Source organism: Hypomesus nipponensis, chromosome 27, assembly GCF_054491055.1.
Source record: "Hypomesus nipponensis isolate SF chromosome 27, ASM5449105v1, whole genome shotgun sequence".
Classification (NCBI taxonomy): Eukaryota; Metazoa; Chordata; class Actinopteri; order Osmeriformes; family Osmeridae; genus Hypomesus; species Hypomesus nipponensis.
This window is the reverse complement of record NC_140387.1, coordinates 5,305,166-5,331,503: the sequence shown is the minus strand read 5'-3', so window position 1 is coordinate 5,331,503 and position 26,338 is coordinate 5,305,166. Positions and strand designations below refer to the sequence as shown.

The following is a 26,338-nucleotide window of genomic DNA, read 5'->3' as shown; positions in this document are numbered from 1 at the left end:
GGCGCGTGACATTGACCAGAACATTAAAATGTGCTGCAGGACAAAAGAGGCTGAGTCAGCTGTCGATGAAGTAAGGAGTACTCAGGGTTATTCTGCGTGAGTGGCTCATGTGTTTCCGTTAGGGTACTAAGTAAAAGACACCTACAGCACGTGCAGCATCAGGAGACAGTACAATTTTTTTGCTCAAATATTTAGGATGCAACTAAAAAATCATAACAAAGAAAACACCCAACATTTTATAAGACAAGCAGTTTTCAGACAAAAACCTGTTTTGCGTCCATTTCGATCGTATCACAACAAAAATGTAAATGTATTTGTCATTTTTTTCTGAATTCGTGTGTGTGATTGTGCTCATATTAATCTGCGACCTTTTTGGTTATTTGAAATGTGAATTATTATACACATTCGCATTCGAACTGGCATAATATCCGCTTTGGGAGTAAAGCCAGAGAATGTCTACAGGCTCTGGTAAAGCGAAGTTGAAGGACAAACCCCATTGGTTGAACCAGCCGACATAGCAAACGTCACAGCAATGCCGGAAGTGTCCCAGAAACAAACTGGCATGCATCAACAACATTCCAGCTAAGCGAAATATTTCAAATTGTTGTATAGGAAGGCTGCCTTAAATTATGTTGTATTGCTATTCATTTCAGCAACGACACAAGTCTCTTCGCTGTATTTAAAGGTGAGATCGGTTTGGCTCTTGCTTAATATCGTTCACTTAGTGCAGTAATAGCATTTTTTTCAGATGCCATTTCTCTAAACAAACAGAACCTTTCGTGCGTGTGATATCCCTGTCATCCGCTACTATCTACTGTACTTCTCCTTACCCAACATCCTGAAAGCTCCTTTCCCCCTTTCTGATCGTCTAATCTCAATGAACATATCAACAGAAAATGAGCGGATGTTTTCTGGATGAAGAGAAGTTTCACATTTGCTGCAAGGACCTTCTTCAGCATTCCGACACCGTCAGAGACGGTTGGACTTGGGAGCAGGGACAGGTAGGCTCGGCTGTGTGTCTTAGACGTTTAGAACCGGGGCCAAAGTATGGTGGGGACAGGAACAAGCAGCCGTAAAGTGAACGGAGTCCCACGTTCGCTGTTGGATCTTGTTGGAGTCTAGAGCACGGAGGATGGCTACCTCAAGAAAAGTACCCTGGGGCCTGGCAGAGTGGGCTGCATCACGGACCAGGATAAGGAGCAGAGAGGAGCAGGAGAAGCCCCAAGCCGTCTTACAGCCGCGCTGACCGGGCAGGATCCACCGGACTCTGAGAGACAGCAGGTAGGACAACGCCCCGATGGTTGGCGACCGTTACACGAATAGCGTTTTAACTCTGACAGGATCTCTCTCTGCTTGTATTTTTCTGTTTTCATTAGATGTTAATTGCTAAGTTGACTGTTGATGATGAAGATGATGTTATCGACGATAATGATGATGAAGAGCTCACGTGTAGCAGTGTATCAGAGGGCAGCAACCAGGTGGTTCAGTACGAGTATCACATCCTCTACTCCTGCAGCTACCAGACCCCTGTACTCTACTTCAGAGCCTCAACACTCGGTGCGTAGAGTATGTGTGTGTGTGTGTGTTTGGAAGGGTCGGTGAAAGTTTTTTTTTTGTGAACACATCCTGTTTTATTTATTTCAGATGGTAGGAGTCTGTCTCTAGAGGAGGTGTGGAACGGTGTTCATCCCAATTACAGAATCAGACTCCAGAACAGCCCCTGGGATTCTATCACACAACAGGTAGCACTTCTCTGGCTTCTCTCTTTCTCTCTTTCATTCATTTTTTTTTTCTCTCTCTCTTTTCCTCTTTCCTCTACTTAAACCCCTCTCTTTGACTCCCTGTAGGAACACCCATTGCTGGGCCAGCCTTTCTTCATGCTCCACCCCTGTAAGACAGAGGAGTTTATGCGGCCTGTGATGCAGGCAGCCCTGGAGGAACACAGGTAAGGCCCAGGCCTACACCAGGCCTTCACCATGGTTACACCAGGCCTTCACCATGGTTACACCAGGCCTTCACCATGGTTACACCAGGCCTTCACCATGGTTACACCAGGCCTACACCATGGTTACACTAGGCCTACACCAAGCCTTCACCATGGTTACACCAGACCTTCACCATGGTTACACCAGGCCTTCACCATGGTTACACCAGGCCTTCACCATGGTTACACCAGACCTTCACCATGGTTACACCAGACTTCACCATGCTCTAGAACAGCCCCTACTTGACTAGTCCTCATAATGATCTAACATGTCCACTGCTACATATCCACGTTCGTTCCTTCTAGCCATTATTGTGAGATACATATTGAAAGTATTGACATTGTTACCTCAAGCAAGGATTCTCAGTCAGACTACTGTCCAATGGATATTTCTGCGGGCAGAAATGTCCATCGATTGACGTTTGACTGTGTTTCTGCAGGCAGGTGAACTATGTCGTGACATGGCTGAGTGTGGTGGGTCCAGTTGTGGGCCTGGACATTCCTCTCAGCTACTCCACACTGGTACTACCTCCCTCACCCTTCCAGCCCGCCCAGGGAGCCAGTCAGACGGAGACGGGTACCCCTCCCCGCCTCTCCTCCCCCGTTAGCCAATGAGACAGATGCACAAGTTACTTCCTCCACCAGTCCTGCGTGGGTTGGGAGTCAGCCAGACTGAAACAGGGACTGTGCCTGTCCTGCTCATGGACACACACACACGCACACACACACACACACACAGAGTTGTGTCTGAAATCCACCACTGAAGTACAGTTTAAGTTTGGGGTGGCTGATTCATACTTTACATTGTAAGTTCATGTGGGGGCAAGGTTAAAACCCACTATGTACTTGCAGAGAGAGCACATGAAACACTACTGACATCTGCTGGTGGTGACTGAACATTACAGTTGTCTGGGCTTCACTGTATTCCTCAAGGCAATAATTTAATCTAGAGGTCCCTAATGTGTTTTTTGTTTACACTGAATTCTACAAACGGAGCACATCTCTCTCATGCTTACCAATGTAACTAATCATTCTGTTTTGCTTTCTCCACTCCCCAAATAGTTAACCTTTAGTACTTTGGAAATGAAGTTTCTTATATATCTTTACGTATGCGTCGTTGTGTGTATTATAGTTGACATCGATGAAGAGTTGTGCATATGTTTTTGATATTAATCTTTCACAACCTCAACTTAAAAGACTACCAGACAGTGATCTATTGTGTGTGTGTGTGTTGTCTGTAAATCCACATTGTGTTTTTTGGCCACATAAATCCTAATTTTCTGTCTCTTGGCTGCAGTGTAGGGGATGGATAAACAAGATAACAGGACCACTGGGAGAAAGGAAATACTGTAATAGTGAGCGTGGGGGGTGTGTGTACTGTGAGTCTGCCATTGAGTTGCCTCACGTGAACCTTTCTCCTGGGTCCATGTCCATCACTGACACACAATGGGATTGGTTCATGGTCGCAGAGCGTACGTCCACACGGATGTAGGTACTGATGTAGGAGAAGGTGACAACCAAAATGGAACAGTTGTTCTCCTCTTTGTCATGGCAGAATCAAAAGATCGACCTGTAATTAGTTGGAACCCCCGCCCCCCCCCCGCCCCCACAGGATTGATGTCAGCAACCCTTATCCTGATGATTTACCTATAAGGTCTATGTATACGGACTGGCCAGTCATGACTTCATGTTGTAATTGTTTTCTTACTATTCTCAATTTCTCTGCCTCTCCTGCGATGGAGGGGGGGGGGGGGGGGGGGCTCTGACAATGTGGATTAAAGTGTGTCTGCCTCACTGTGTGTAATCAGTTATCCGTGTTTAAAAGAGACCATTGTTAGCTCGAGATGTCTCACTGCCAATGTTGGATAAACAACAATTGGAAACACATGGCTATCGAGCCTTCGTACGTACACGCGTATATACACGCAGACGAGTATCGGGAGGGGAAAAACGTTTGCTGGGGGTGAGAGAAAGAATCACAGTGCGTCGTGTGAGAACTCTGCCGAAGCACTTTATTTCCTCGTCTCGCTGAGGAGCGCGAAAGGCGAGGGAGGGCGATAGGAAAGGGTGAAGGAGAGGAGAGATTGAGGCTTCCCACGGGAGAGGAGCTGAGCGATGTTCATCCTGGTGTTGCGGCTGTGCTTGATCTGCCGGCTGATGGACGCAGTCTGCCTCCTGTTGTCATGTTATTGTTAGCACCACTGACGGGTAACATTGGAAACGGTGAACTCATCTGTTATGTGTTGTTCCTCGTCTCTCCTGTCTACCATCTCTATCTCTCTTTCAAACCTTGTTGTTGCACTGTCTTTCCTTTTACTCGTGCCTTTCATTCTTTCATCCCCCCCTCTCCTTTTGTCTTAGTGACATAACATACATGCAATATATGTTGCATTACACAATGTTCTTACATGTCAACCTTTTTCTCAAAGAATTGGTACTGTCAGCAGAAGAAAGTTCCTCTTTCACTTAAGTTCTGTCAGTTTCAAAATAGGAGGTCTGGAAATGAACTTGTGCTGTGGCCAGAAGAAGCAATGAAAACAATTCTCCACAAGAGGGTCTCGCGAGTTAGAGTTGAAGAGTTGTCTGATCTTACTTGAGGTCAGCTTGGCATCCTTTTCCCCTACGACTACATGGACAGATCCTAGGTCAGTGGCCATGGCCTGATAAGGATTAGAGGGTGAGGGGGTCTGACTTGAGAGAGGAAAGGCAGGCCAAGGTGGTGGCTGGAGTGGAGGTAGGGCACCACAGTACACAGCTGGGGGGGGGGGAGAAGTAGGGATGCATGACTACGACGGCTCGTTAGAACAACTCTCTTTATGTTGAGAAGCTCACTTGAAGTTCTCTCTCTCGCGTACATTCACATACTCGCACACAGAGACCCCCAGCATGAGGGCCATGTTGGTTCTGTTAACATGCCCCCCTTGGGTCTGTGAAGAAGTCATCTGGAGGTAATTACACACACACCACCGACAACTCACACACACACGTATCTTTTGCTTGTGAATGGAGAACAACTCGGTGTCCTCTGTTTCATAGCTGGACAGCAGCCTGGTCAGTAGTACGCTCTCAGTATATTAAACAACAAAACAAGCCACCGCTTCACAATTCATCCGTCGTCGTCTTTTGGGGGGGAGAATAGTGTGTGAGATGCAGTCGATGTCGAAAAAGGATGATAACCTGGAGACTACCTTTCCTCGGTGGTATAGTCCTTATTTGTGTGTCCAACACAGATTGAACCTATTTGCATCTCGTTTCATCTTCGTCTCTGGCAATGAATGTCCCCAACACCCTATCATTAAACGACTGGGTTGGTTGAGGTCCCAAGTCCTGGAGCGCAGCCCCAGAAGAACCCCCCTGGGTCGGGCCTTCCCAGGGCTCGATGCCTCCTCACTGCGGAGACGTGAAGACGTGTCCCAGAGGAATCAAGGACTGAGCCAGGATGCAGCACGCTAGCCAGCTCCCATTTCTGACGCACACTATGCAATTTATCCATTCCCACTGTTTCATCCACGGGGGAATGAGTGTGTCTGTACTGTGTGTGTGTGTGTGTGTGTGTGTGTGTGTGTGTAAGTGTGAGAGAGATTGATTCAAAACAAAAGTACAGAGGGTCCATTCAGTCTGTCAGCTCTCCTGGTTCCAATTTGAAAGAAACAGTGGAGAGGGGATTATTCTCAGCCATTGCATCTCTGTCACTGTGATGTACAAGTCTGCTGTAGAGCCCTAGCAAGGCACCCCCCCTCCCTCCCCAATCTCTGCGTGTAACTGACATCATACTCACCGACTGCATCACAGGCACTGTGCCCTATATAATTCGTTGAATCTGTATGGGTGTGTCTGACCCGACATCGCTGACTGCATCACAGGCACTGTGCACTAGTGATTATAATTACAGGGCCACTGGTTAATGTTCGAAACCTTGCGACAACGTTCACTCTTGGGGATCTACTGGAACTCTTGGGGATCTACTGGAAATCTTGGGGATCTACTGGATTGCATTATAGATGGAACCTCTGCAAGAGACTAACTAACCCTTGATGCTTGGCCATGGCCTTGATCTGAGTCAGCAAACATGCTCTTTCAATTCCCGAGAAACCAGGCCAGTCTTAACAAAGTCCATCAGGTAACTTAACGGACTCTACTTTAACTGCTCCTTCTGCCCCCGGACGGGGCAGTGAGAGTGATGGGAAAGAGTTGTCGTTTTTTATTTGCTGATGGTGCAGAACATCACAGCACCCTCTTAGTCGTCTTTCCCATTAGGTCGTTATTGGGGCATGTGGTTATGGTTGTAAGTGTTGGGAGGTGTTGGTGACCGTCAGCTAACAGGGATGGCTGCGGTCGGGACAGTTTGGAGCACATACGTCTCAGTCCAGGAACACAGCTTTCCAATGGAACTTAGTGAAGATGAAGTGAAGATGTCACAGGTGTTTCTTTTTTGCGTCGTCCGTTTCACATCCGGCCTCACTTGCTAACCCTGGGGCTTGACATGAGGGCCCCTTTGACGCACACACGCCACAACCAACTCACATTCATCTCTGCTTCGGCCTGCAGCTATTGTGTGGAACCAATTCAATTCGGTTGCAAAGGCGGTCGTGAGAGAGTAGATCAGAAACGCTGGTTCTTGAAGCCCTGAGTAAGCCTGGTCCTAAGAAAGAGGGCCTGTAGCGGGGTGTTTGTTCCTCCTCTCTGTCAGTGTCTCTCATTCAGCCAGATCACTGTGGCATTGCGGGGGTGTTGTGACACTGCTGGCTGTCTCACTGACTGGCTCCCTTGAGTCGAATAAACACTAAAACAAGACTGCATATCAAAGTCTGGCAAAGAGTACAATTTCTGCGGCTGTTTCTAGCATTGCTGCCTGGGTTTGTGGTGTTTATCTGGGTTACAGAGGGTTGTGTGTGTGTGTGTGTGCACCTGTGTGTGTGTGTACGGGCTACGAGTTTCTTTCAGGGCTGAAGTTACCAGCCACGGGCCAAAAGCTGACTCCAGTGCTGTCACCGAGAAAGGCCATCACTCTAACCCACACAGTAGTGCTAAAACACATTAAACAGACACACGCACAGCAACGTGTGACAGAGATCCGTGCATGGTCATCTATCAAAGCCCAAACAGTAGGCCTAAACACACTGGACAAACAAGGTCATTAATGCCAGTAGAATTTATTCCCGGTTCAGAGTTGTGGCCAGGGAGTGGGTCTCTGCATGGCTCCCCATCTCTCAAGCAGCAGGCTTCATCACACCAAGATACGCTCAAGATAAATACTATTAAACAGAAATATTGTCCTGGATTGGAACAGTAAATAATAAGGCAGTCCTTGCTGTTGAGCCATGCAGGCCTGGTTGCCCACTTGCCGGGTGAAACCCAGCTCCGACAGTTTGTCCTCAACTGCACTGGGGATAGTAAGACTAAGTCCCAATGGTTCTGGTCAGTACAATCAGATGTGGTTTAATTCAGTCGTGTCAACAGAAAGATGACCAGACCAGATGTTACACCTGAACGGACAGGGTAGAGAACCAGATACAGAGAGAGGACCTCACCTCAGGCAGGAAGATGACTATCAGGAAACGCTCATTACCTCCAGCTTAAGCTGCAAGCTATTAGTCCGGGACTGTGTGTATGTGTGTGTGTGTGTGTGTACAAACGAAGCCATTAGGTGCATTTTAGGGCCTGCGAGGGAAGCTGTGCTAAAGAGAGACGGAAGGAAGAATCCCTCTGAGCGGAGGACAGAGATGAAAGTGAAGCCTTTTTTCCGCTCGCGACTGAGGAAAGATCAGACAGCTAGCGGCTCTTTCAGGATGTCAGGTCAGGTGGCCTGTTAGAACTAATGAGCCTGGTCTATCCTCTGTGCTCAGCCCTGCTGGTCATGCTTGGGGCTGACATTAAACATGCTTTCATGTGTATGCCGGGTCAGGAGAAGATCCCGGAGACTGGAGTTGCTTCCTAACGCAGAGAAGGCCGGGCTCAGCCGCAAGGTAATCCTGTCAGATCCGTCTACCTCACCGAGGATGTTTTTTCCCAATCAGAATCAGCTTTATTCGTTATGCAAGTTCGCACAAACAAGGAGTTTGCTGTGGCAGGAAGTTGCATACTCACTTCACCTGAGTACTCCCTGGAACTTGGTGACTTGGAGCGAGGGACAACTCTTGATGTCCTTTGCCGGACCTCTCGGTCTGCAATTTCAGCATGAGCATGAGACTGCTAATACCAGTTGTTTTTCCAACCCACCCCTGATTTTCTGGCCCAAACTGGGAGGGGAGTTAATTCATCTGCCAGTTACAATAAATGACCAAGAGCCCCAGGAGAAAGCTGTTTAGCTGACCTCCTCAGCCAGTCCCTCTAATGTCCAGAGATAAACCCACTGACTGGAAATGGATTCTTTATCTTGAGCTACTGCTTTGGCACTGGGTGACAAAAAACAGTGTGCGTGAAGCCATTAAGTAATGGTCATTAGAAAGATATCCCTCCTAATCAAACTGTGTCGAGACCCCCCCCCCCCCCACACACACACACACACACTCTGGTAATCAGAAGGAGCGAGTCAGAAACATTAAAAACGCAAGGAAAAACATTGGCCATCAGTCGTCTTGGCTTTATTGAAATGTTCGAAAAAGCGTTTTTCAAACGTTCCCGTTTCAAAGCGAGCGCCACCATTTAAGGACAGCTTCGATACAGGGTTAATAAAAACAATCATTCATTCAATCTATTGTAACATTTAAAATACAGAGTTGGCCTCTGTCTTGAACACAGAGTTGACCCATGCTCTCTCTCAGTTCTGTAAGTATATATATATTTATATAAATCTATTTCTGAACAAGGCACAACAGAACAGTCATGCATAGGGTCATATAACAGAACTGATTACACGCCATCCTCCATTTTAATCTCCATGTGGACTTTGTGAGACTGTCACTTTAGTATGATACATGGGTCAAACGTCTAGAGATATGCAACCGAAAAACAACAACAAAAACGCCAAATGACGACGACAAAGGAAGGTCAGCGTTTGCAAAGAGCTCGGGGATGTTGGCCATCGCTGACGCCTCCAGTGGGGGATGTTGGCCATCGCTGACGCCTCCAGTGGGGGATGTTGGCCATCGCTGACGCCTCCAGTGGGGATGGATGTGAGAGGGATCACAGGCAACTGCTTCAGTTGGAGGGTGGGGGAGGGGGTGGGGGTGGGGGGGGGGGGGGGGAGAATCAGCATTGCGTTGATCAGTAGCAGTTCCAGTTCCTGACTCGGCAAAAGGCCTTGATCCCCGATCGGACCCGGCGAGAGGGCCGAGAGACACGCGGCTGAGACACGCCCGGGCCACCGAGTCCTAGAGCGGACACGACATGACAGAAGGGAGAGGACGGCCCCTCGGAGGGCAAGGTGAGGGAGACGATCCTCCCAGATCGACGCGAGGCGCGTGGAGACGAAAGGAACGAGCTGGTTCAGGGCTAGAGAGGTGGATCCATCCCTGGTTGGTCCACCAGACGGGGGGGGGAGGAGCCTACAGGAAACCAGGGAGCACCATGGCGGAGAAGGCCAAGGTGCTAATCAGAGAACAGGAGAGCGACGGCCATGACCGCGCAGCACAGGGCCACGTAGGGACTCTTCCTCTCGCCTGGGAATCAGAAAGAAGACCCCCCCCTCGATCACGCTCGTGTTCAGATCTATGGTTTGGGTCAGTTCTGGTCATCGTGACAGCCAATCAAGAACATGTCAAAATAGGTTTCATGATCCTATGAAATGACAAGGGGAAATACAGAAATGGGAAGTCACGTGGAAACGAAATCAGGAATTTGGAAAACGTTAACATCATTCACAGTTTATTGACAAATTTGAATGTCGACACGTGTCTCTATAGCCATGACTAAACTGCAATGAGGAACAGACGGCTAGTGCATGACAAGTCACATCCCTGGTATGGACAGACGTGATTCGAAAGAAATACGGCTCACCTATTCGGGCGCATTTCCAGAAGATACCCAATATCCTGAGGAGGAATGTAAAAAGAAAACCATCACACGACACAAAATATCTTACAGAATATGTGTGTGTAAACACTCACAGTTCCTCCTCTGTACACACACACACACACAGATTGGAGAGTCCGGAGGTAATTACACACATGGGGGGGGGGGGGGGGGGGGTGAAGTCAAATGACGGTAGCGGGAACTGGCCCTCATTTGAACTGGCTGCCGGAAATTCACCCTGTTTGTGTTTGTGTCTATCCGAGGAGAATGATTAAGGAGATCCAACCGCTCAGTTGACTTTATGACAAGGCGGGGGAGAAAATGGGTGAAGGGGAGAGGCCTTTATTGTGCATCCAGTGTATGAGCCGTGAAAAATAGGTATATTTCTAACGTAACTAGATCAGAGGACCGTTAAAGGATATCTGGTTGAGAATCTCATGCCTGGTGACTTGAACTGAGCGTGCTCTGTCAAGCTATCTTCAAATAGCTCTTCTGGGACTGGTCGTTCGTCTTCATTCATCGCCCTCCTCCTGTCTTTTGGCCAACAGATAGGAGGCACGCTGATGGGCTTTCTAAATACACCGTCAATAACTCTGTCAAGGTAATGAAACACTCAAGTTCCCAGCCAGAAAAAAACTAAACGAGACCCACATGTCCTGGTTTATTCGAGCTGTGTGTCTAGTGGGAGCGCTTCTCATAAACAATAGACAGTCTGTCATCGGTGGGTGATTGGAGGGTGACAGGCCTGTGTACAGCCAACTGGGTCCACCCGTTAGGGGTCTTCATGGGGGGGCTACTCTCCCAGACTCTCAGGCTGAGCTGGGAGAGATGCATCTATGAGAACTCATTTCATGTCAATAAACACATCAGCAACACACACACACACACACACACACACACACACACACACACACAGTGCAACCAACGAAACTCCCCTAAAACAATAGGCTTCAACTGTTGGGCTTCAAGTGTGTGTTTGTAACAACAGTGCCATAAGGCTTGGGCCGCATCTTAGTGCAGCCTAATTTGTCTTGGAAAGAGCATGATGTTTGCAGAGCTAAAATCATGGGCTCGCTGTAATCCCTTCATTTCCCTCCCTCCAACATGTGGCACACAGTTGTTGCTTTAACCTCCCTATTAGAAAAAAGGAAAGAGGATTGGGAAAGGAATTTTGAGCTGTGGTTTTTGGGGCAAAAGCCTTTCCCGTAAAAACCAAAAACAAAAAATGTGGTTGTGTTTTATTTATAGGCAGGGGTGTCTGTAAGTGGGAATGTATACACAACGGTCCCTACTGAACAATACTACTTTCAGAGTCAAGCCAACATCTCTCAACATACTGGTCAGAGTTGGAGTGAATATGTTGAGAGCGCATACCCAGTCTTATGCTTGTCCAGCAGGCTTGGAGCGAGGGTATGGAGATAGGCGCAGGTACAGATGAGCAACAGAATCACCGTCAGCAAACTCTGGAAGTTGAATATGGCTGACTGAGAGGACGACAAGAGAAAGAGAGTGAGAGACAACCGAAAGCAAGACAACAGAAGGAGAAAAGGCAGTGAAAATGTGAGAGTGGAAAGTGAGTGAATGAGTGAGTGGAGGGGAAAAAAAGAGAGGCAAAGGGTATGTATGGAGGGAATAAATACTCATTGTCATTAGGAATCAAACTTAAGACTTTAAGGCAAAAGCCAGACACACTTGACTACAGTACTATTAAGTCACACTAGCTAGCTGGCTGCTAACTATCAATCATGTAAAGTATCTCTAAGCGAACCAATGAAAGACACAAATAAACACACTTCACTTTCAACATGTTCACGATTAATACAGGTAGTTACTTAGCAATAACAATGTACTAATGACACTGTTAGGCTATACAACTTACCATTTTGGTTTACCAAAAGGCTAGAGTGGGTTAGCTTAGCTTGCTTCACTTCAAACTTTCGTCGCTCATCAAATGACGTTATTAACCTGCGCCAAGTACTGCCCGGAAATAAACGGATGTAAAACAGCTTCTTTTGACGGTTTAAATGTTTTTATGTTAAGTCTAGCATTCAATATTCAATTAAAATAACGGAGGAACTTTAAGGTAAGAGGTTATATGAAAACTGTTACGTATAGCTGCATACGCTTACTTTGAATGCAATGCCACCACGTGCAGACCTATGAGTTGTTTACAAACATTACGGCATGTTATTGTTAAGACTGCGAGACTTTTGAACAATGCATTAAATATATAACTTAAAAGTCAAAGAAAATAAGCAAAAGAGATAGAAAGCTTTCCACTTCTGTTTGTGTCTGGCATCCCTAAACTTAAATGATGGCAGTTTATTTAATAAGGGTTGGTTGTCTCGTAAGCCAACTAATCCGTCCCCCACAAGTTTAGTTGTTTAGAACTCTGTGCATGCTATATATTTAAGAAGTGTACTACGGCGGTGACTGTGTTGAGTTCCACCAAAGAAATGCTCTGTTTTCGGCGTGGTGGTAGCTTGCTGGTTGGTCCAAGGCGGGGCGGGATCTAGGGTTTATAGTTTGGCTGTCAAATCCAGCACCAGAAGCAGCAGCCTGTCTTGGTAGCCAGGAAAATGATGTAAGAGAAGCCTGAGTGCCATAGTATGGCAGGCCTGAGTTGCTCTGTCATATTCGAAACCAACTTCTTCTGTTCTGCTGTGTGAGAATGGGACGGATGACAATAAGCTTAGCCATTACATTGCAGTAGGCCTATACTGTATCATGGCTTATTTGGGCGTAGGCTAATAATAAAGAAGTTTTGATAGGTTGTGTTGAATTTTTCCAGCGGTGTGTCTGCCGACCAGAAATGCCTGTGACGGTGCGACAGGTGTCCGTCTCCTCAGAACCGGAAACCGCCTATTTTCTGCGACTGGCGTGGAATGGGCGTGACTTAGGCTCAGGCTTCCAGGCGATGCTGACTGACGGACAGTCTGCCTGGAATGGCGAAGGTGAGCACGCCAGTGTCCCCCCCCCCCCCCCCCCATTGACCCCAGACCTGACTGCTCTCACAGACTATAGTATGAGGGGGCCTCTTTCTCTCCAAGTCCCAGCCAGACTAACCATCCAATTGTGTGATTCTATACCCCCCCCCCCCCCCCTTCCTGTCTCTTACAACCCACCCACACCACCCACATGCCCCTGTCTGCAGTGGGGGAGGATGCCGTGAGTAAAGAGGCTGCTGAGCTGGAGATGAAGAAGGAGAGATATGTCCAGGACCTCCATCAGGTTCTGACAGGAGAAGGAAGTTTAGATCCTGGATTCAGTTTTACTCTGACGCCCTGCCACGGACCCAGCTCCAGCAGAACCCTGGCCTACGAGAAAGTGGAGAGTGACATATGGGTGAGTGGTGCCCTCCGCTGGTGTGGAGGGAAATTGTACACATGCAGTACACCTATACCCCTATACATGTAGGCTACACATGGCGATATTCCAACACCTGCTGCAGGAGAAGTCACTTTTGAGCAGATTGTGACATTTTCATGTTCAATACTTTTTCCTGGGATGATCACATGATATGTGGTCTCTAGGCTGACCACTGTTACTATGCTTTGACACTGCTCGTCCATCATGTGATCCTGATAGTTGACATTGATGGAATTTCCGGGCATAAATAGTGAACTCTGCCCGCATGACCTCCACTTGAGGATAACAAATAACTTTCCAAAACATCATAGCCAGAGAGAGTGGAGAGAGAAAGAGAAATGGAGAAAGACCAGAAAGGTCTCACTTTTGTTGTTGTTGTCCATTTAAACCCAGGAAGTGATGTATGCAGTGAGGTACCGGAGAAACACGCTTGTCACAGTCAGAGGCTCGCTCCAGGTTAGCATGTCTGTGAGCCGCTGTTATGATAGGAGCTCTAGCTCATTGACCATGAACACGCCTGAGGTGAGTGCTAAATGGTCCACAGGATGGAATATGAGCTGGAGAAAATAAACACGCATGAGGTCAGAGTTGTGTGTGTGTGTGTGTGTGTGTGTGTGTGTGTGTGTGTGTGTGTGTGTGTGTGTGTGTGTGTGTGTGTGTGTGTGTGTGTGTGTGTGTGTGTGTGTGTGGAGGGGGTGGTCCTCTGATAGCCAGATCCTTGGTCGACCATATCACATCTGTGTATCCAGGCTATGTGGGGGTCAAAGGTTTCTGCCCCAGAGGCTAACCTGTCATAACGCTAATCACGCTGATGCACGTCGAACACGGGGCTTCCCAGGCCCGCCGGTATTTGAAGTCGCGGCCCCGCCTGCGCTTGCTTTCTGAGTTAAGCCTTCCGCCGTACTCTGACAGGAAAATGATCCTCACATTGCGCTGTTGAGGGTTTATCACTATGGAAGTAAACACTCCCAAACACAGTAGTGACAGACCCGCCGGGCACACCCGCACACAGAGAGACACACGCGTGCACACACACGCACGACCATACGCTCCGAATAAACACGTCTGCTTTGTTGTCATAGCAATAATTAGAGAATGGAAACCCAGGGGCATCTGTTACAGTAAAAGAGGAATGAAAACGTTTAGCCTCTGTAAAGAACTGAAAGTTTTCAAAGAGTTCCTTTTACTGTTTGTATCGCGATGTGTCATCCCCAACGGAAAAGCTTTCCTGGGGGGGGGGTGGTTCTTGCTCAACAGTTGTTCAGAAGACTCATTCATCAGATTTGGAGACATGAGTGAGTCAGAATAGAGAGGATTTTGGTCTTCTGCCTGGTCTTTAACTCCTAGTAGCAGTCGTTGCAACACCATATATCTGCAGAAGACCCACAGTGCTGTAGACAATTGTGAGCTCATGGACTCGTTTGACTTGAGGTCTTTTTTTCTTCTTTCCTTGTCCTCGGCGGGTCTTCATAATGAAGAGAGGGGTCTGTGTTAACCACTCAGTCACCACCTCAATTAGTTCTGCCAAGAACCACTGATCTCAGTTATTCACTGTAAGACAGGGTGCGTTGACCAAAAGGACTGGCATAGGGCAACGACTGCGAATCAGTTTATCCATGCTTCTGTCTCTCCCGCCACTGAAGATTTACAGCAGTGTGTCAAAGCTTGCCAGCGTCTTGTTTTTTTGCCTGCTGTCAATCACTTCAGAAACCGAACAGTAGTGTCCCTATGACGACTTGTGGAACTTCTGCGTCAACATTCTCTGTCCAGCCGTACCCAGCCAAACTGGTGGGGGATTCATGGCAATACCAGCCAGTGGCCTTTGAGCCGGATTGTTATCAACCCATTGTTTTACGACCAAATCCATACCCCAGCCAATCAAATGACTGATAGTCTTGACCAGCCAAAAGACGACACGTAATTGAAAGCTGCAAATTAAATACAAATGAAATGTACGCAAATAGACCAACCGCCGCGACTGTTTTCAGTCTCGAGGAATGGAAGTCATGTTTCCATCTCTGGCCATATTAGTTCTGAAGTTTAAGCTGAAGTTATTTACTTATGTTACTCAGAGGGGATGAAGTAAGGACTGGCTGGTGTTCGAAAAGCTGTAAATATCCCAGTGAGGAAAAGGAGGGGAAGTGGGAGGCTGGTGGGAAGGTGGCTAAGAAAGACTGAGTAAGAGTAGGCCACATGAACAGAGACAGGACGAGAGATGCCATGTCCCTGGAGGACGTGTGTCTGTCAGTCCCTCTCTGTCAACCTGGGACCGTCTGCCAGTAGGTCAACAGTCTTTATCACACCACACACACACACACACACCCACACACACACTTAGCCTTTCCTAGAGGTCAGTTATTTTGGGTTGTGGCAGCTTTGGGGGGGGGGTCAGGGAGGCCCTTGGTAGGCCAGGTTGTTATCTGAGAGACAGCGTCTGTCCAGTTGGGAGACAGCAGAGGCTCCGGGCTGCGCTCGCTAAGTGTTTGTGAGAGTGAGGGAGTTTCCAGCCACTTGTGAGTGATGACAGTGTGGTTTCTGTCGGAACTCATTCATCCATTTTTGTCCACCTAATTGCTGAGTTTGGGTCACATGACCCAAAGGTTCATAACGAACCATCGTTGCGTTTACCCAATTGTACCCAATACAAAAACAAATACAAATAATTGTATTTTAACCTTCGCAATGTGGGGGGTCTGACACAGCCCAACGCTTAAAAGAAAATGCTTCACTTTGTTTTTGTATGCGGTAAAGTTGTCGCACTACGACGGTGGGTCGCAATGACTGATGGGTCTGAATGACCCGAAGATAACACAAGGGTTAAACACACTAGGGCAGTTCCCATTGGCGGCCGACCGTGTGTATATTTGCTTCACGCGAGTCCCATGGCTCAATAGGGCGCCCAACTTGTTAATATTTATGTTTCGCAAGCCGCTCACCCAAACAACTTCACTCGCAACACTGCACGTCCTTGGGTCCTGAGAAAAACACAGAATTACACTTTGTACGCGCCCCCCCCCCCACCCCCCCCCCATCCGATTCTCAAGATAATTCAAGACGAGACGAGAGATAATTCAGCCACGGACGGACGTGGATTCCTGCCCTCCTCGCTGATCACAACCGTTGGCATGGTCTTTGCATTGAAGGATTGAAGACGTTTACTTCGACTTGACTCAACTGCCACTACCCCCCTCTCCCCCCCCCCCCCCCCTCCAGATCCAGCTGGGCTCCGTGTCACTGAGGGCTCACCCAGAGCCGCTGGACGAAGTCACGGCCTTACTGACTCACTTTCTACAACAGACTGCTGCTCTGGAGAACCACAACCAGCGCCTGACAGAGGAAAACCGTCGATTCAGACAGGAGCAGCAACACATCACTGCGGAGTGAGAGTCGCATAAACTACACACGCGCGCACACGAAATCACGCGCACACCATCACTCTCTCCGAGATCCATTACTGATGTCTGTTTCCTCCCTCTCTCGGTCATTACCCAATCCCCACAACTCTCCATTGGGAGGGTCGCCACTGCACGTCTCATGTAGCTAGGAGCTGATGTCAGTGTGTGTGTGTGTGCGTGCGTGTGTGTGTGTGAGAGAATGGAACACACCCAAGGTGCTAAAAGTGGGCCTCTCTGACGCACAGGCTACAGGGCTGCACACACACACACACACAGGCATAGATCAAACAGCCGCACACACAACCTCCGACGCACAACGTCACACACACACACACACACAATCGAGGGAATCCCTCCCAAGTAAGCGTTGAGGGCAGCTCCCATCACCTTGAATGGGGTCCATGTGTTTCTAGTCAGTCCGATTTTTCGACCGTAGCTTCACAGCGCTGATCAGGCCGCTTCAGAATGGAGGCATTGTGTTACTGGGGAGGGGGGGGGGGGGGGAAAGAACAGTGTGTGTTAGGTTCCCCCGGCAACCGCTGCCAGAAAGCGATCCACGCGAGGCTAGACAGAAGTGAGAGAAGAGGGGATGACTGAGGACAAACTGCACTGAGGAAGTGTGTGTGTGTGTGTGTGTGTGTGTGCAGGATGAAGCGCTACGTGGCAGAGAAGGTGTCCCTGGAGGGCGAGCTGTACACTCGCTTTGTCCTGGTGCTCAACGAGAAGAAGGCCAAGATCCGGAGCCTGCAGGAGAGGATCGCCGCCCTGCAGGAGAACAGGTGCGCGCCCTCCACCCTCCGCCCGCCGCCCCGCCCCCAGACAGAGCTCCCTCCCGCCCACGTGTTCACCCACTCCCCCGGCTGCCAGCTCCAGCCTACTCTAGCCTGCCCCGTGGGAGACCCTTGAACCGCCCACACGCCCAGCCCTGTACTCTCTGTGTACGTCATTCGTTGCCCAATCCTTACCCAATCGTCTTCGACTGCTGATTCCCTGCGCAATGTTGGGATTTCTCGTCACTGTAGGGATTTTGCAATGCCACTGCAATACTCTCATGAGCCAATAGCATGACGTACGTGTTTGTGGTCATGTATGCGATGTGTCCGGATGACATCCATGTCCCCCCCCCCTCCCCCGCAGCACAGCTGAGGGGAAGGCCAGCAGCCCAGCCCAGAGACGGACATCAGGGCGCCCCTCAGAGGAAGAGGAGGACTACGGCGCCATCACCGAAGAAGACCCGGAGGAAGGCCCGGTGGCAGGCCCCGCCCCTACGACCAGCACAGCTAACACCGGTCCGAGAAACGCCTTCCCTCTCTCTCTCTCTCTCTCTCTCTCTCTCTCTCTCTCTCTCTCTCTCTCTCTCTCTCTCACTCTGACATCGTTTGCGCGCGCGTGGCGGTCGTCTCTCATTGATGACATCAGGGCGCGAGCGATGTGGGAGGTTACCGTGGGGGTTATATTGAAGTTCTTGTCTGCTTTTCTAGCGTGTTCTAACTTGAGAGAGAGGGCCGCAGCTCAAGGGTCCCTCAGGAAACCATTACCTTCTGTTAAACCTTCAGCCAACGTCACTCTCCTCGGTGTCATGCTCGTTAAACCCCGGCTGTACACACACGGACACACTTTAAACACGAGCACACACGCAAACACGCAAACACCGCCATGTATGTGCCCCAAAGCGAAATCCAGGAAACCCCCCCCCCCCATAATAGCTCCCCCCCCTCACTTTGTGTCATGTGCTTTCCAGGGAGGATTGAGCATGTCCAGCCCGAACACAAAGCCAGCCATCATTAGTGTCATCAGGGACTCGGGGTCCGTCCATCCATCAGTTATGTCTGTCAGTCCACCTTAATGGTTGTTATGGTTCGGAGCAGAAGGTGTAACATCACGTTTCGCAAAAAGCACGACAGGTTCCGTCGGTACACTGGCCCGCGTGGTCGTCACGGAAACGCTGGGTGTTTATGCGTCGGGACCCGGGGGGGGGGGGGGAGGGGGAGATTCCGTTGGGCGACTGGTGTTGCTTTTGCCCGGGCGCCAGGGATGACATCATGGAGGGATTATAGAATCGTGAGTCTGGGGCCCCTTCGACCTGTCATCTAAAAACATGTCGGTCACACCTGGACGGATTGGACGATCGAGGCCGGCGGACATAGGGCCCGGAGACTCGATTGGGAGTGCGGCTGCGTCTCCCGCTCGTCTGAGAAGGGAGGGGACGCTCCGTCGCGTGTCGCCCACGACGAGCGCTCTTCGGTCGGGTCGGCTCGCGCCTATGTCCCCCCCCCCCCTCTCTCTCCTGCCCCCGCTACCCATGCGAGGGGCTCCGCAGCAGGGCTTGGGGTGCGGGTAGGTGCCTCTGGGGGGGTTTTTTGGGGTGGGGAGGGGGAAGGGATCGGGCCCTCTCTCTTCCTACCCCAGCCGCAGGCTGAGATGGATGGGGGACAAAGCTCCCGGTTTTCCTGGGTTGTTTTCGCTTGCCGCGGCGGTGAGTCAGAGGGTTGGCGCGTCGCCAGCCGAGGAAGGCTGAAGGGACAGCGCCGCTCCAGGCTTCAGCGCCGCGTTGGACGCCTGGCAACTCTTTTATGGTCTGGGCGTGTGCCGCTCGCAGGCCCCAAGGCCAGGTGTGTTGCCGGGATGTTGTTGACTGTGTCTGGCTTTGAGTGTGCGAATGACCTGCGTGTCGTGTGTGTGTGTGTGTGTGTGTCATCCAGCCTTCTTCCCTCGTTGTGGGTTTATCGAGCCATTCCGTTTAACAGGCTGGTTTTACAGACTGCTTCAGTGACTGGCGTCAACGCGGCGGTTATGTGAAGACGTGACAGAGGGCGGAGGGTGTCGAAGTCGGACAGCTGAAAAGCGAGCAGCCTAATGAGCAAACGCGGGTCCTGTAGTGAACCGAGGAGGAAGGAGAGGCGGGGAACCACCACCGCACACTATTGGGACACGCCCCGTCTCGGTGTCTGTTAACTCCTCCTGCTGTTGCCACGACTCTCCTTTCATCTTTTCCAACCTGCTGATTTGGGTGGGCTGGGGGGGAGAGAGAGGGAGAGAGAGGGGGAGAGGGAGAGGCCCACCCACAGCACACACACACACCTGCCCCGCTCCAGGTCCTCCGTGTTGGACCTGCCGTCTGGGAGTCCCGGGAGAGAGGGGAGAGTCTTTAAAGAGGTGACGAAAGGAGAGGAACACGGCGGAGGGACGGAGAGTCGGCGAGGGAAGGGTCTGCTCCAGGTGTGGGGGTCACGCGGCCCCCGCGGCCCCGCGCGCGTTCCAGCCAGCTGGAGAACGGCATGCAGTAAAGCCTCCGCTCGCAAGCGCCCTCCTCTCCTGTGATCCCCTGACTCTGCCCCCGAGTGCTGCGTCTTGTGTGTATCAACAAAAACCCTTGAACAGTTTAGGTCCGGGTCAGGAATGCGAGTATTAAAGGGATGTGAGTGACATGTATATGGTGGAGCGGAACCGTGTTTTCACTGGCTTTGTGGTGTGTTTTTCCTTTCTCAGAGGTGCGAAGCCGCAGCCCATTGGGCGATAGTCCCAGCGACCTCACGGACATTGCCCCCTGTCGTAAACGCCGCTTCCGCCACAAACAGCCGCCCGATGTCGTTGCCAAGAAACCGACCCCGGAGAAGACTCCCACACAGAGGTACCTGCGCACCATCGCCATATCGATCGATGTCAACCCCCAACCCAACACAGTACTGTCATAATCACCATACTACCAGATCAACCTGATGTTTCCTTTTTGTTCTGGATGTTTCCGCCCACCGTTAACGGTTTTATTGTCTGTATAACCTTCATACAAGGATGTTCGTGGTTCATTCTGTCTCTAGTTGTCTCTGCCCATATTATTCAGCCTACTTTCCCATAATGCAAAGGGCCTATAACGCTGTCGGTTTTTACAGCTGTCTGCTGTCTCCCTCCCTGTCCCCCCCCCCCCATCCTAGAATATAAACTGTCTAAATACTGGTTAAGTTCTGTGTTCTCTGAACAGATGAGTTTACTGCCTCTGCTATTCTGCCAGATTGTAAATCGCTGATTAGGCGATCCCCGCGTTCGTCCACTTAGCTTGGGCGTAACACTTCTGCCCCAAGAATAGATGTCTGACACGGAGGACTCGCGTCCTCCATTGTGATAGAGTTATGGGTTTCCACTGGGGTCCCACCTTGATCGTTAAAGATTTATTTAGGCTCATTTCTGTCTACCAAGCACTCATCCACCGGCAGTCATATTTCTCTCTTCGTGTGCCCTCTATCAAATGGGAATATCCTTCTCCTGGAAAACACACACACACACATACCCTTTCCCTCCAATCCACATTTCCCTCTTCCCCCTCATTCACCGTTCAGGTTTCTCACTGGGAAAATCAAACATCATAAACGTCTCTCCTCAGGGGTCGGCTTTGTGTTGAGCAATCGCTCTCCTCACCACACACCCACCCATCACCCACACCCACCTGCCTATCTGTTGACCCCCTGAGAAGGTCACCGTTGGGCTTAATTTGCTTTCCAAAGACGCCCATTGTTTAGGCTGCACCCAGACAATGCAGCCTCATTTACAGTCGTCTGGGTGTTGTAAACCAGTAGGGCTAATTGATCCCTGGTTTGCGTTGGCCGAGTGACTGAGTGACTGAGTGAGGCCGACCTCTCCTTTTGCTCCAGAAGTCACAGACGACAGGCAAAGAAAACATTTCATCATCATCAATATTTACTGCCGGTGAACTCATCCGAATCACTCGCGGACTGACCAGACATCCAGACCCCCCCCCCCCCGTACATAACCCACTAAGAGCGCGCCGCCGCTAAACAACATGTTGACGCTTCGGATCGGATCCACAATTCCTCAGAGCGTCCGTCACTGCCAAACTCACGGCGCTCCGTCACTCCGCTTGTTTGTCGGGGGGCGGGGGACGGGACGGGAGAAGAGAGGCCGCGTTTGTCACGGGCCGGGGGGTGGGGGGGCTGGAGAAGCTACTAGAAGACTCTCTGGACTGTCCTGTTGCGGATAAGTCACGCTGTCAGCACCCTCTTAGCAGAGTGACGCGCGGCACGGTCGACCGAAGGGCGGCTGGTGTCACAGCTCTGTCATTGTCTAAGACGGCGCGGGGGGGGGGGGGGGGGGGGGAAACAGGCTCTGCAGAACAGAGGCTGGGCCAGGACGGGGAAGATGAAAGAGGAAAAAGAGGAGGGAAGGGCGTAGAAGTGGGTCTGGGGGGGACCCCGTGTTCCTGAACTCAGCTGGTCAGCTCAGAGTTTCCATCCTCCTGCCCCCCCCCCCCCCCTCCTCCCCCCTCCTCCTCTAACAGACGTCCGTAGGAAAAGCACAGCTGTCCACCTTAAGGGCACGTCACATTTATGGCTTTCCACCTTAAGGGAATATCACATTCAGCATTCTCGCTTTATTGCTAATAAAAATGTGCCGTTCTCCTGCCGTGTCAGGGAGTTTCGGTTGCTGCCGGGCCTGTTCGGTGCACCAAATCACCGGGCCTCTCTCCTTCTCACTTTCTACTGGGTGTCTCTCGCTGTCTTTCTGACTTTCAAACACACAAACACACACACACACACTGTCACTAGTCCTCAGGCAGTCCAGCTGGTCACGACAAGGTTGGTACACGGGCAGCCTCAGGAGAAATACCTCCCGACCCCCGCCTTGTCTTTACATGAACACACACTCTCCGTCCCTGAGTGTGTGTGTGTGTGTGTGTGTGGTGAACAACAGACTTGGTGTGGCAGTGTGCTTTCACGGGCCTAACCCTTCATTCGGGATCACACCTGAAGCTATACTGTCCCTGTTGTTGTTGTTGTGGTGTGATATTAGAGCACAGGACCGTCATGTGTTTGCAGCATCATGGAGTCTTTGAAATAGAGCAGTGTTTGTTCTCCACAAGACACGGTTCCAATTTTTTTTGTCCACTTGGAGCTGTTGGCTCGGGGGGGGGGGGGGGGTTAACTGGAGGCCTCCGACCCCCGGTGCTGCCGATCCAAAACACCACAATACCAGCCTCTCTCCTGAGCATCGACAAGCAGGTGGTCATTCTCGAAAACGTTCCGGACTGGCCTTTATCCACCCCCCCCCCCCGTCATATAGATGCCCTCAGAGCCAGTCTCTTAGGGAGCTCAGTGTCACACAGAGCGATGCCGCGCACAGATGGCTGACAGTGGTGCCATCCGCAGCTGTAGTCGGCAGTAGCCCCGAAAACCAAAGCCCATTACCAGCCCTGCCTCGGCCAACAAGAAACAGAAGTGAGTCGACGGGCAGCTGCCGCCGTGTAATTGCTCCAGGGGCAACGTGTGGACTGGGCTTCCTCAGAACCGGGCCAGCATGGCTCCGGGCAGCCACAGCAGAAGAGAGGCCTTTGTCTGCCCGGAGAGAGGAGGGAGGAGAGGGGAAGGGAGGGAGGGGGAGAGGAGGGAGGAGAGAAGGGGAGAGGAGAGAGGGGAGAGGAGTGGAGAGGAGGGAGGAGTGAATAGGAGGATGGCAGGAGAGAAGGGGAGAGGAGGGAGGAGAGAGGAGTGGAGGATGGCAGGAGAGAAGGGGAGAGGAGGGAGGGAAGGGGAGAGGAGGATGGCAGGAGAGAAGGGGAGAGGAGGGAGGAGAGAAAGGGAGAGGAGGGAGGGGAGAAAGGGAGAGGAGGGAGGGGAGAGGAGTGGAGGATGGCAGGAGAGAAGGGGAGAGGAGGGAGGGGAGGGGAGAGGAGGATGGCAGGAGAGAAGGGGAATGGAAAGGAAGGATATGGGTGGGTGGACGGTCATCTGTAATGTTTAGTTGTTTTTAGTTTATCCATGACCCCATTTCACCCTCATGTTTCCCACCTCCCTCTCTCTCTCTCTCTCTCTCTCTCCCTCTCTCCATCTCTCTCCCTCTCTCCCTCTCTCCATCTCTCTCTCTCTCTCTCTCTCTCTCTGTCTCTCTCGCCGTCTCTCTCTCTCTCTCTCTCTCCCTTTCTCCATCTCTCCATCTCTCTCTCTCTGTGGAGATTTATCTCTAAAAAGCCCGAAAGACTGACAAGGGAAGAACAGCCGGGCGAGTAAATAAAGAAAGCTCAGAGAAATGAAAGGCAAGGAGTGAAAGAGAGAACAACAGCAGAAAGAACTAGATGGACTCAAACTACCCTCCCTAAGGCTTTTAGGTTGGCTGAGGGGGCAGTTCGGTGGGCATGCGTAAAGCCCTCTGACACCGCTTGTAAAAAAGGGCTGTACAAACAAACTTTGATTTGAACTACAGCTGTGTGGTAAGCCAGCTTCGCTCGGTCCCTAACGTCACGTAGCGCTGGGCCTGATAGTGAGGAAGTTCTGTGTTACTCGTCTTTGTCTCGTTCTTGATAGATTTTCCCATGACTTCCCATGAGTCAGACCCACGCAGGCTTTGATAGGGTGGCACAAGCAAACACACACACACACACACACTATACAGGACAGGCCTCTGTAAACCATCAGCACATTGCTCCCAGCCTCGGCAGAGATAATCATTCCAAGACCCTTGTATGGGGGTATGTGTTTGGAAGGGGGGGGGGGGTTGCCGGGTTGCGCAGGCTTGTAAACAGAACTTGGCACAGTTCGATGAGTTCATCTATACGTGAGGTACATCGATACCTCTGTGAGTGCATAGAAAGGTCCTCTTGGTCATCTGTTTGTTAGTGTGCCTGAGTGCCGGGCTGGAGGCGCGCGCGGGGGGGGGGGGTGTTTAGAGAAAACGAGAGAGATGGAGAGAGAGATAGAGAGAGAGAGAGAGAGGGAAGGAGGGGGGAAGGGGGGGAGGGGGAGAGAGATGGAGAGAGAGAGAAAGAGAGGGAGAGGGAGAGAGAGGAGCCAGGCTTAATCATGGCACTGCGGCACGTCAGACATGGAGGGCGAACCTCCTCTGGTCTCAAGAACCACAAACGAGCACACCGCTGAGACTGGCCTTCTGTCGTATGACAGTGAGCCAATGCGTGTTTGCGGTGTGTTCATAGTCTGGCTGTGTGTGTGTGGAGAACCTCGTAGCGGAGGACCTCAGGTCTCCGCCCGTGCCCGTGTGGCCGTGGGTCAGAGCGCTCACCTCGCGGCCCCTCCTGCTGGAGGATGTGTCGGAGCCATGTGTTCGGGCTCCGGTGGTCCTTTGTGTTTCCTCTCGCACTGCGGACAGCTCTACCACTTCCTCTTAACGGGTTCCAGCAGTGAAACTCGTGTTTGTCATACAGTTGGGAATGATTTAAACGAGCTCAGGGCTCTCCCCCCCCCCCCCTCTCTCTCTCTCTCTCTCTCTCTTTCTCTCTCCCTTCATCTACTGTATCTCTCCCTTCATCTATCAATCCGTCTCTCTCCATTCACATGCTCCATGGTCTCCAAAATCTCTGTGGCCCCCTTTTCGTCGCCTCCGTGGAATTTTGTTTGGATTCGTGAGTAAGATTTGGTCGATGACGACACCGCAGCATTCCCATCCTGTGCATAGAGCCCATCTGAAGTTGGGTTCTTCTCACAAACGATCTCAAGGTGATGTAGCGCACGGCAGGTCTGCAGTCCAATCAGCTTCCCCTCGCTCCTCTTCGTTCTCCGTCGACCAAGGCCAAAGGTGAGAGGTGTTCCTGGTTAGCGAGATGATTTACCCGGGAAGAGAGACCCGCCTTGAGAAGCCTCCTCTTTTACAGGAGGTCATCTGCGAGGCCCCGTGTGTCAAAGCTGCAGGGCCCGGGGACAGAAGAAGGAGCCGCCCACCCATTTCTTCTTCTTCCTTTTTTTTTTCTCTCCCCCCTTTTCTTTTCTCCTCGGCTCGTCCCCACTCTCTCCTCCAATCGCTGGCCTGCGTGTTCACGCGCGTGCAGCTTGTAAGCCGCAGTACTGTAGGTCTTATCTCTCGATGTCGGGTCCTGTTGACGTTTCCTCCCTAAATACATTTGAGCCCCTTTTGAAGCTGCTTGACGGGGCCGTCTGTAGAGGAGGAAACGCAGTTTGACCTGTCTGACAACAACCCCATACAGGGCGAAATTGATGTTGAACGCACTCACACACACACACACACACACACACACACAGGTATTAAACCTGCCCATGTGTTTCCAGTCTGGGACCTAACATGCCACATGATACACTTCCTGGCACACAGGAAAACCAGGCTGTAAACCACCTTCATTAGCCTGCTGACCCGCTTTCCCTGTGTGTGTGTGTGTGTGTGTGTGTGTGTGTGTGTGTGTGTGTGTGTGTGTGTGTGTGTGTGTGTGTGTGTGTGTGTGCGCGCGCCAAGTAGGGACTCCCCGGTGACGAGCAGAAGGACAGCCAATAAGCAGCAGGCACCCCAGTGTTCCTCAGATGCTATGGCAACCAGTCGTGACACAGAAGACCTGTTTGAAGACTTTTGAGAACACGTACAGAAGTGACATTTTTATACTTTAGGCTGAGCTGCAGGGTTCACGGGTGTTATTTGAACACGTGACTCAATATCAAAACCCTGACAGTGGTATGATCAATGATCAGGAAATGTTTTTGTCGGGTTGTGAGTGGCTATGTACAAGGGATGATACAATTAAGTTAACACATTAAACATGACATTTGTGATTGTGTTTCTTCAATAAACATTGCAATTATATACATTACTGTCCGCTTGATGTTTATAATTTGAAACAAAGTTTACTTCCCCCTGGATATAGTTTAATGATTTGGAATTCAAGTATTTAGTT

The 26,338-nt window shown here is 50.6% G+C and overlaps 3 protein-coding genes across 6 annotated transcripts; 2 read left to right on the top strand and 1 right to left on the bottom strand.

Annotated features, from left to right (window-relative positions):
- Positions 1-533: 533 nt before the first annotated feature.
- Positions 534-3,717, top strand: atg10 (ATG10 autophagy related 10 homolog (S. cerevisiae)). The gene is made up of 7 exons (XM_084693887.1): positions 534-685; positions 894-1,001; positions 1,123-1,281; positions 1,377-1,557; positions 1,645-1,742; positions 1,848-1,945; positions 2,425-3,717. The coding sequence occupies exons 2-7, from the start codon at positions 897-899 to the stop codon at positions 2,597-2,599; spliced, it is 816 nt and encodes a 271-aa protein (XP_084550013.1). The 5' UTR covers positions 534-685; positions 894-896; the 3' UTR covers positions 2,600-3,717.
- Positions 3,718-9,155: 5,438 nt separating this feature from the next.
- On the bottom strand, positions 9,156-11,955 carry tmem167a (transmembrane protein 167A). The gene is made up of 4 exons (XM_084693337.1): positions 11,817-11,955; positions 11,312-11,421; positions 9,923-9,957; positions 9,156-9,585 (listed from the first exon to the last, which is right to left on the bottom strand). The coding sequence occupies exons 1-4, from the start codon at positions 11,817-11,819 to the stop codon at positions 9,515-9,517; spliced, it is 219 nt and encodes a 72-aa protein (XP_084549463.1). The 5' UTR covers positions 11,820-11,955; the 3' UTR covers positions 9,156-9,514.
- Positions 11,907-26,254, top strand: xrcc4 (X-ray repair complementing 4). 4 transcript variants are annotated; one of them, XM_084693335.1, is made up of 9 exons: positions 11,907-12,020; positions 12,729-12,891; positions 13,092-13,282; positions 13,700-13,762; positions 16,520-16,686; positions 17,349-17,480; positions 17,839-17,990; positions 20,191-20,332; positions 25,909-26,254. In XM_084693335.1, the coding sequence occupies exons 2-9, from the start codon at positions 12,750-12,752 to the stop codon at positions 26,018-26,020; spliced, it is 1,101 nt and encodes a 366-aa protein (XP_084549461.1). In that variant the 5' UTR covers positions 11,907-12,020; positions 12,729-12,749; the 3' UTR covers positions 26,021-26,254. The 4 variants fall into 4 exon arrangements, with proteins under 4 accessions (XP_084549461.1, XP_084549459.1, XP_084549462.1 ...); XM_084693333.1 differs by having other exon boundaries at positions 25,906-26,254; XM_084693334.1 differs by having other exon boundaries at positions 11,931-12,020; positions 12,709-12,891; positions 25,906-26,254.
- The last annotated feature ends 84 nt before the right edge of the window (positions 26,255-26,338 follow it).

Coding starts and splice junctions, on each gene's coding strand:
- atg10 (XM_084693887.1), top strand. CDS start 897: ATGAGCGGATGTTTTCTGGATGAAGAGAAGTTTCACATTTGCTGCAAG. Junction 1,558..1,644: donor CTTCAGAGCCTCAACACTCG/GTGCGTAGAGTA, acceptor TATTTATTTCAG/ATGGTAGGAGTCTGTCTCTA. Junction 1,946..2,424: donor GCAGCCCTGGAGGAACACAG/GTAAGGCCCAGG, acceptor GTGTTTCTGCAG/GCAGGTGAACTATGTCGTGA.
- xrcc4 (XM_084693333.1), top strand. CDS start 12,750: ATGCCTGTGACGGTGCGACAGGTGTCCGTCTCCTCAGAACCGGAAACC. Junction 12,892..13,091: donor GTCTGCCTGGAATGGCGAAG/GTGAGCACGCCA, acceptor CCCTGTCTGCAG/TGGGGGAGGATGCCGTGAGT. Junction 17,991..20,190: donor GACCAGCACAGCTAACACCG/GTCCGAGAAACG, acceptor TTCCTTTCTCAG/AGGTGCGAAGCCGCAGCCCA.
- tmem167a (XM_084693337.1), bottom strand. Junction 9,958..11,311: donor CTGGACAAGCATAAGACTGG/GTATGCGCTCTC, acceptor ATTCCTCCTCAG/GATATTGGGTATCTTCTGGA. Junction 9,586..9,922: donor CTGGAAATGCGCCCGAATAG/GTGAGCCGTATT, acceptor TCTGATTCCCAG/GCGAGAGGAAGAGTCCCTAC.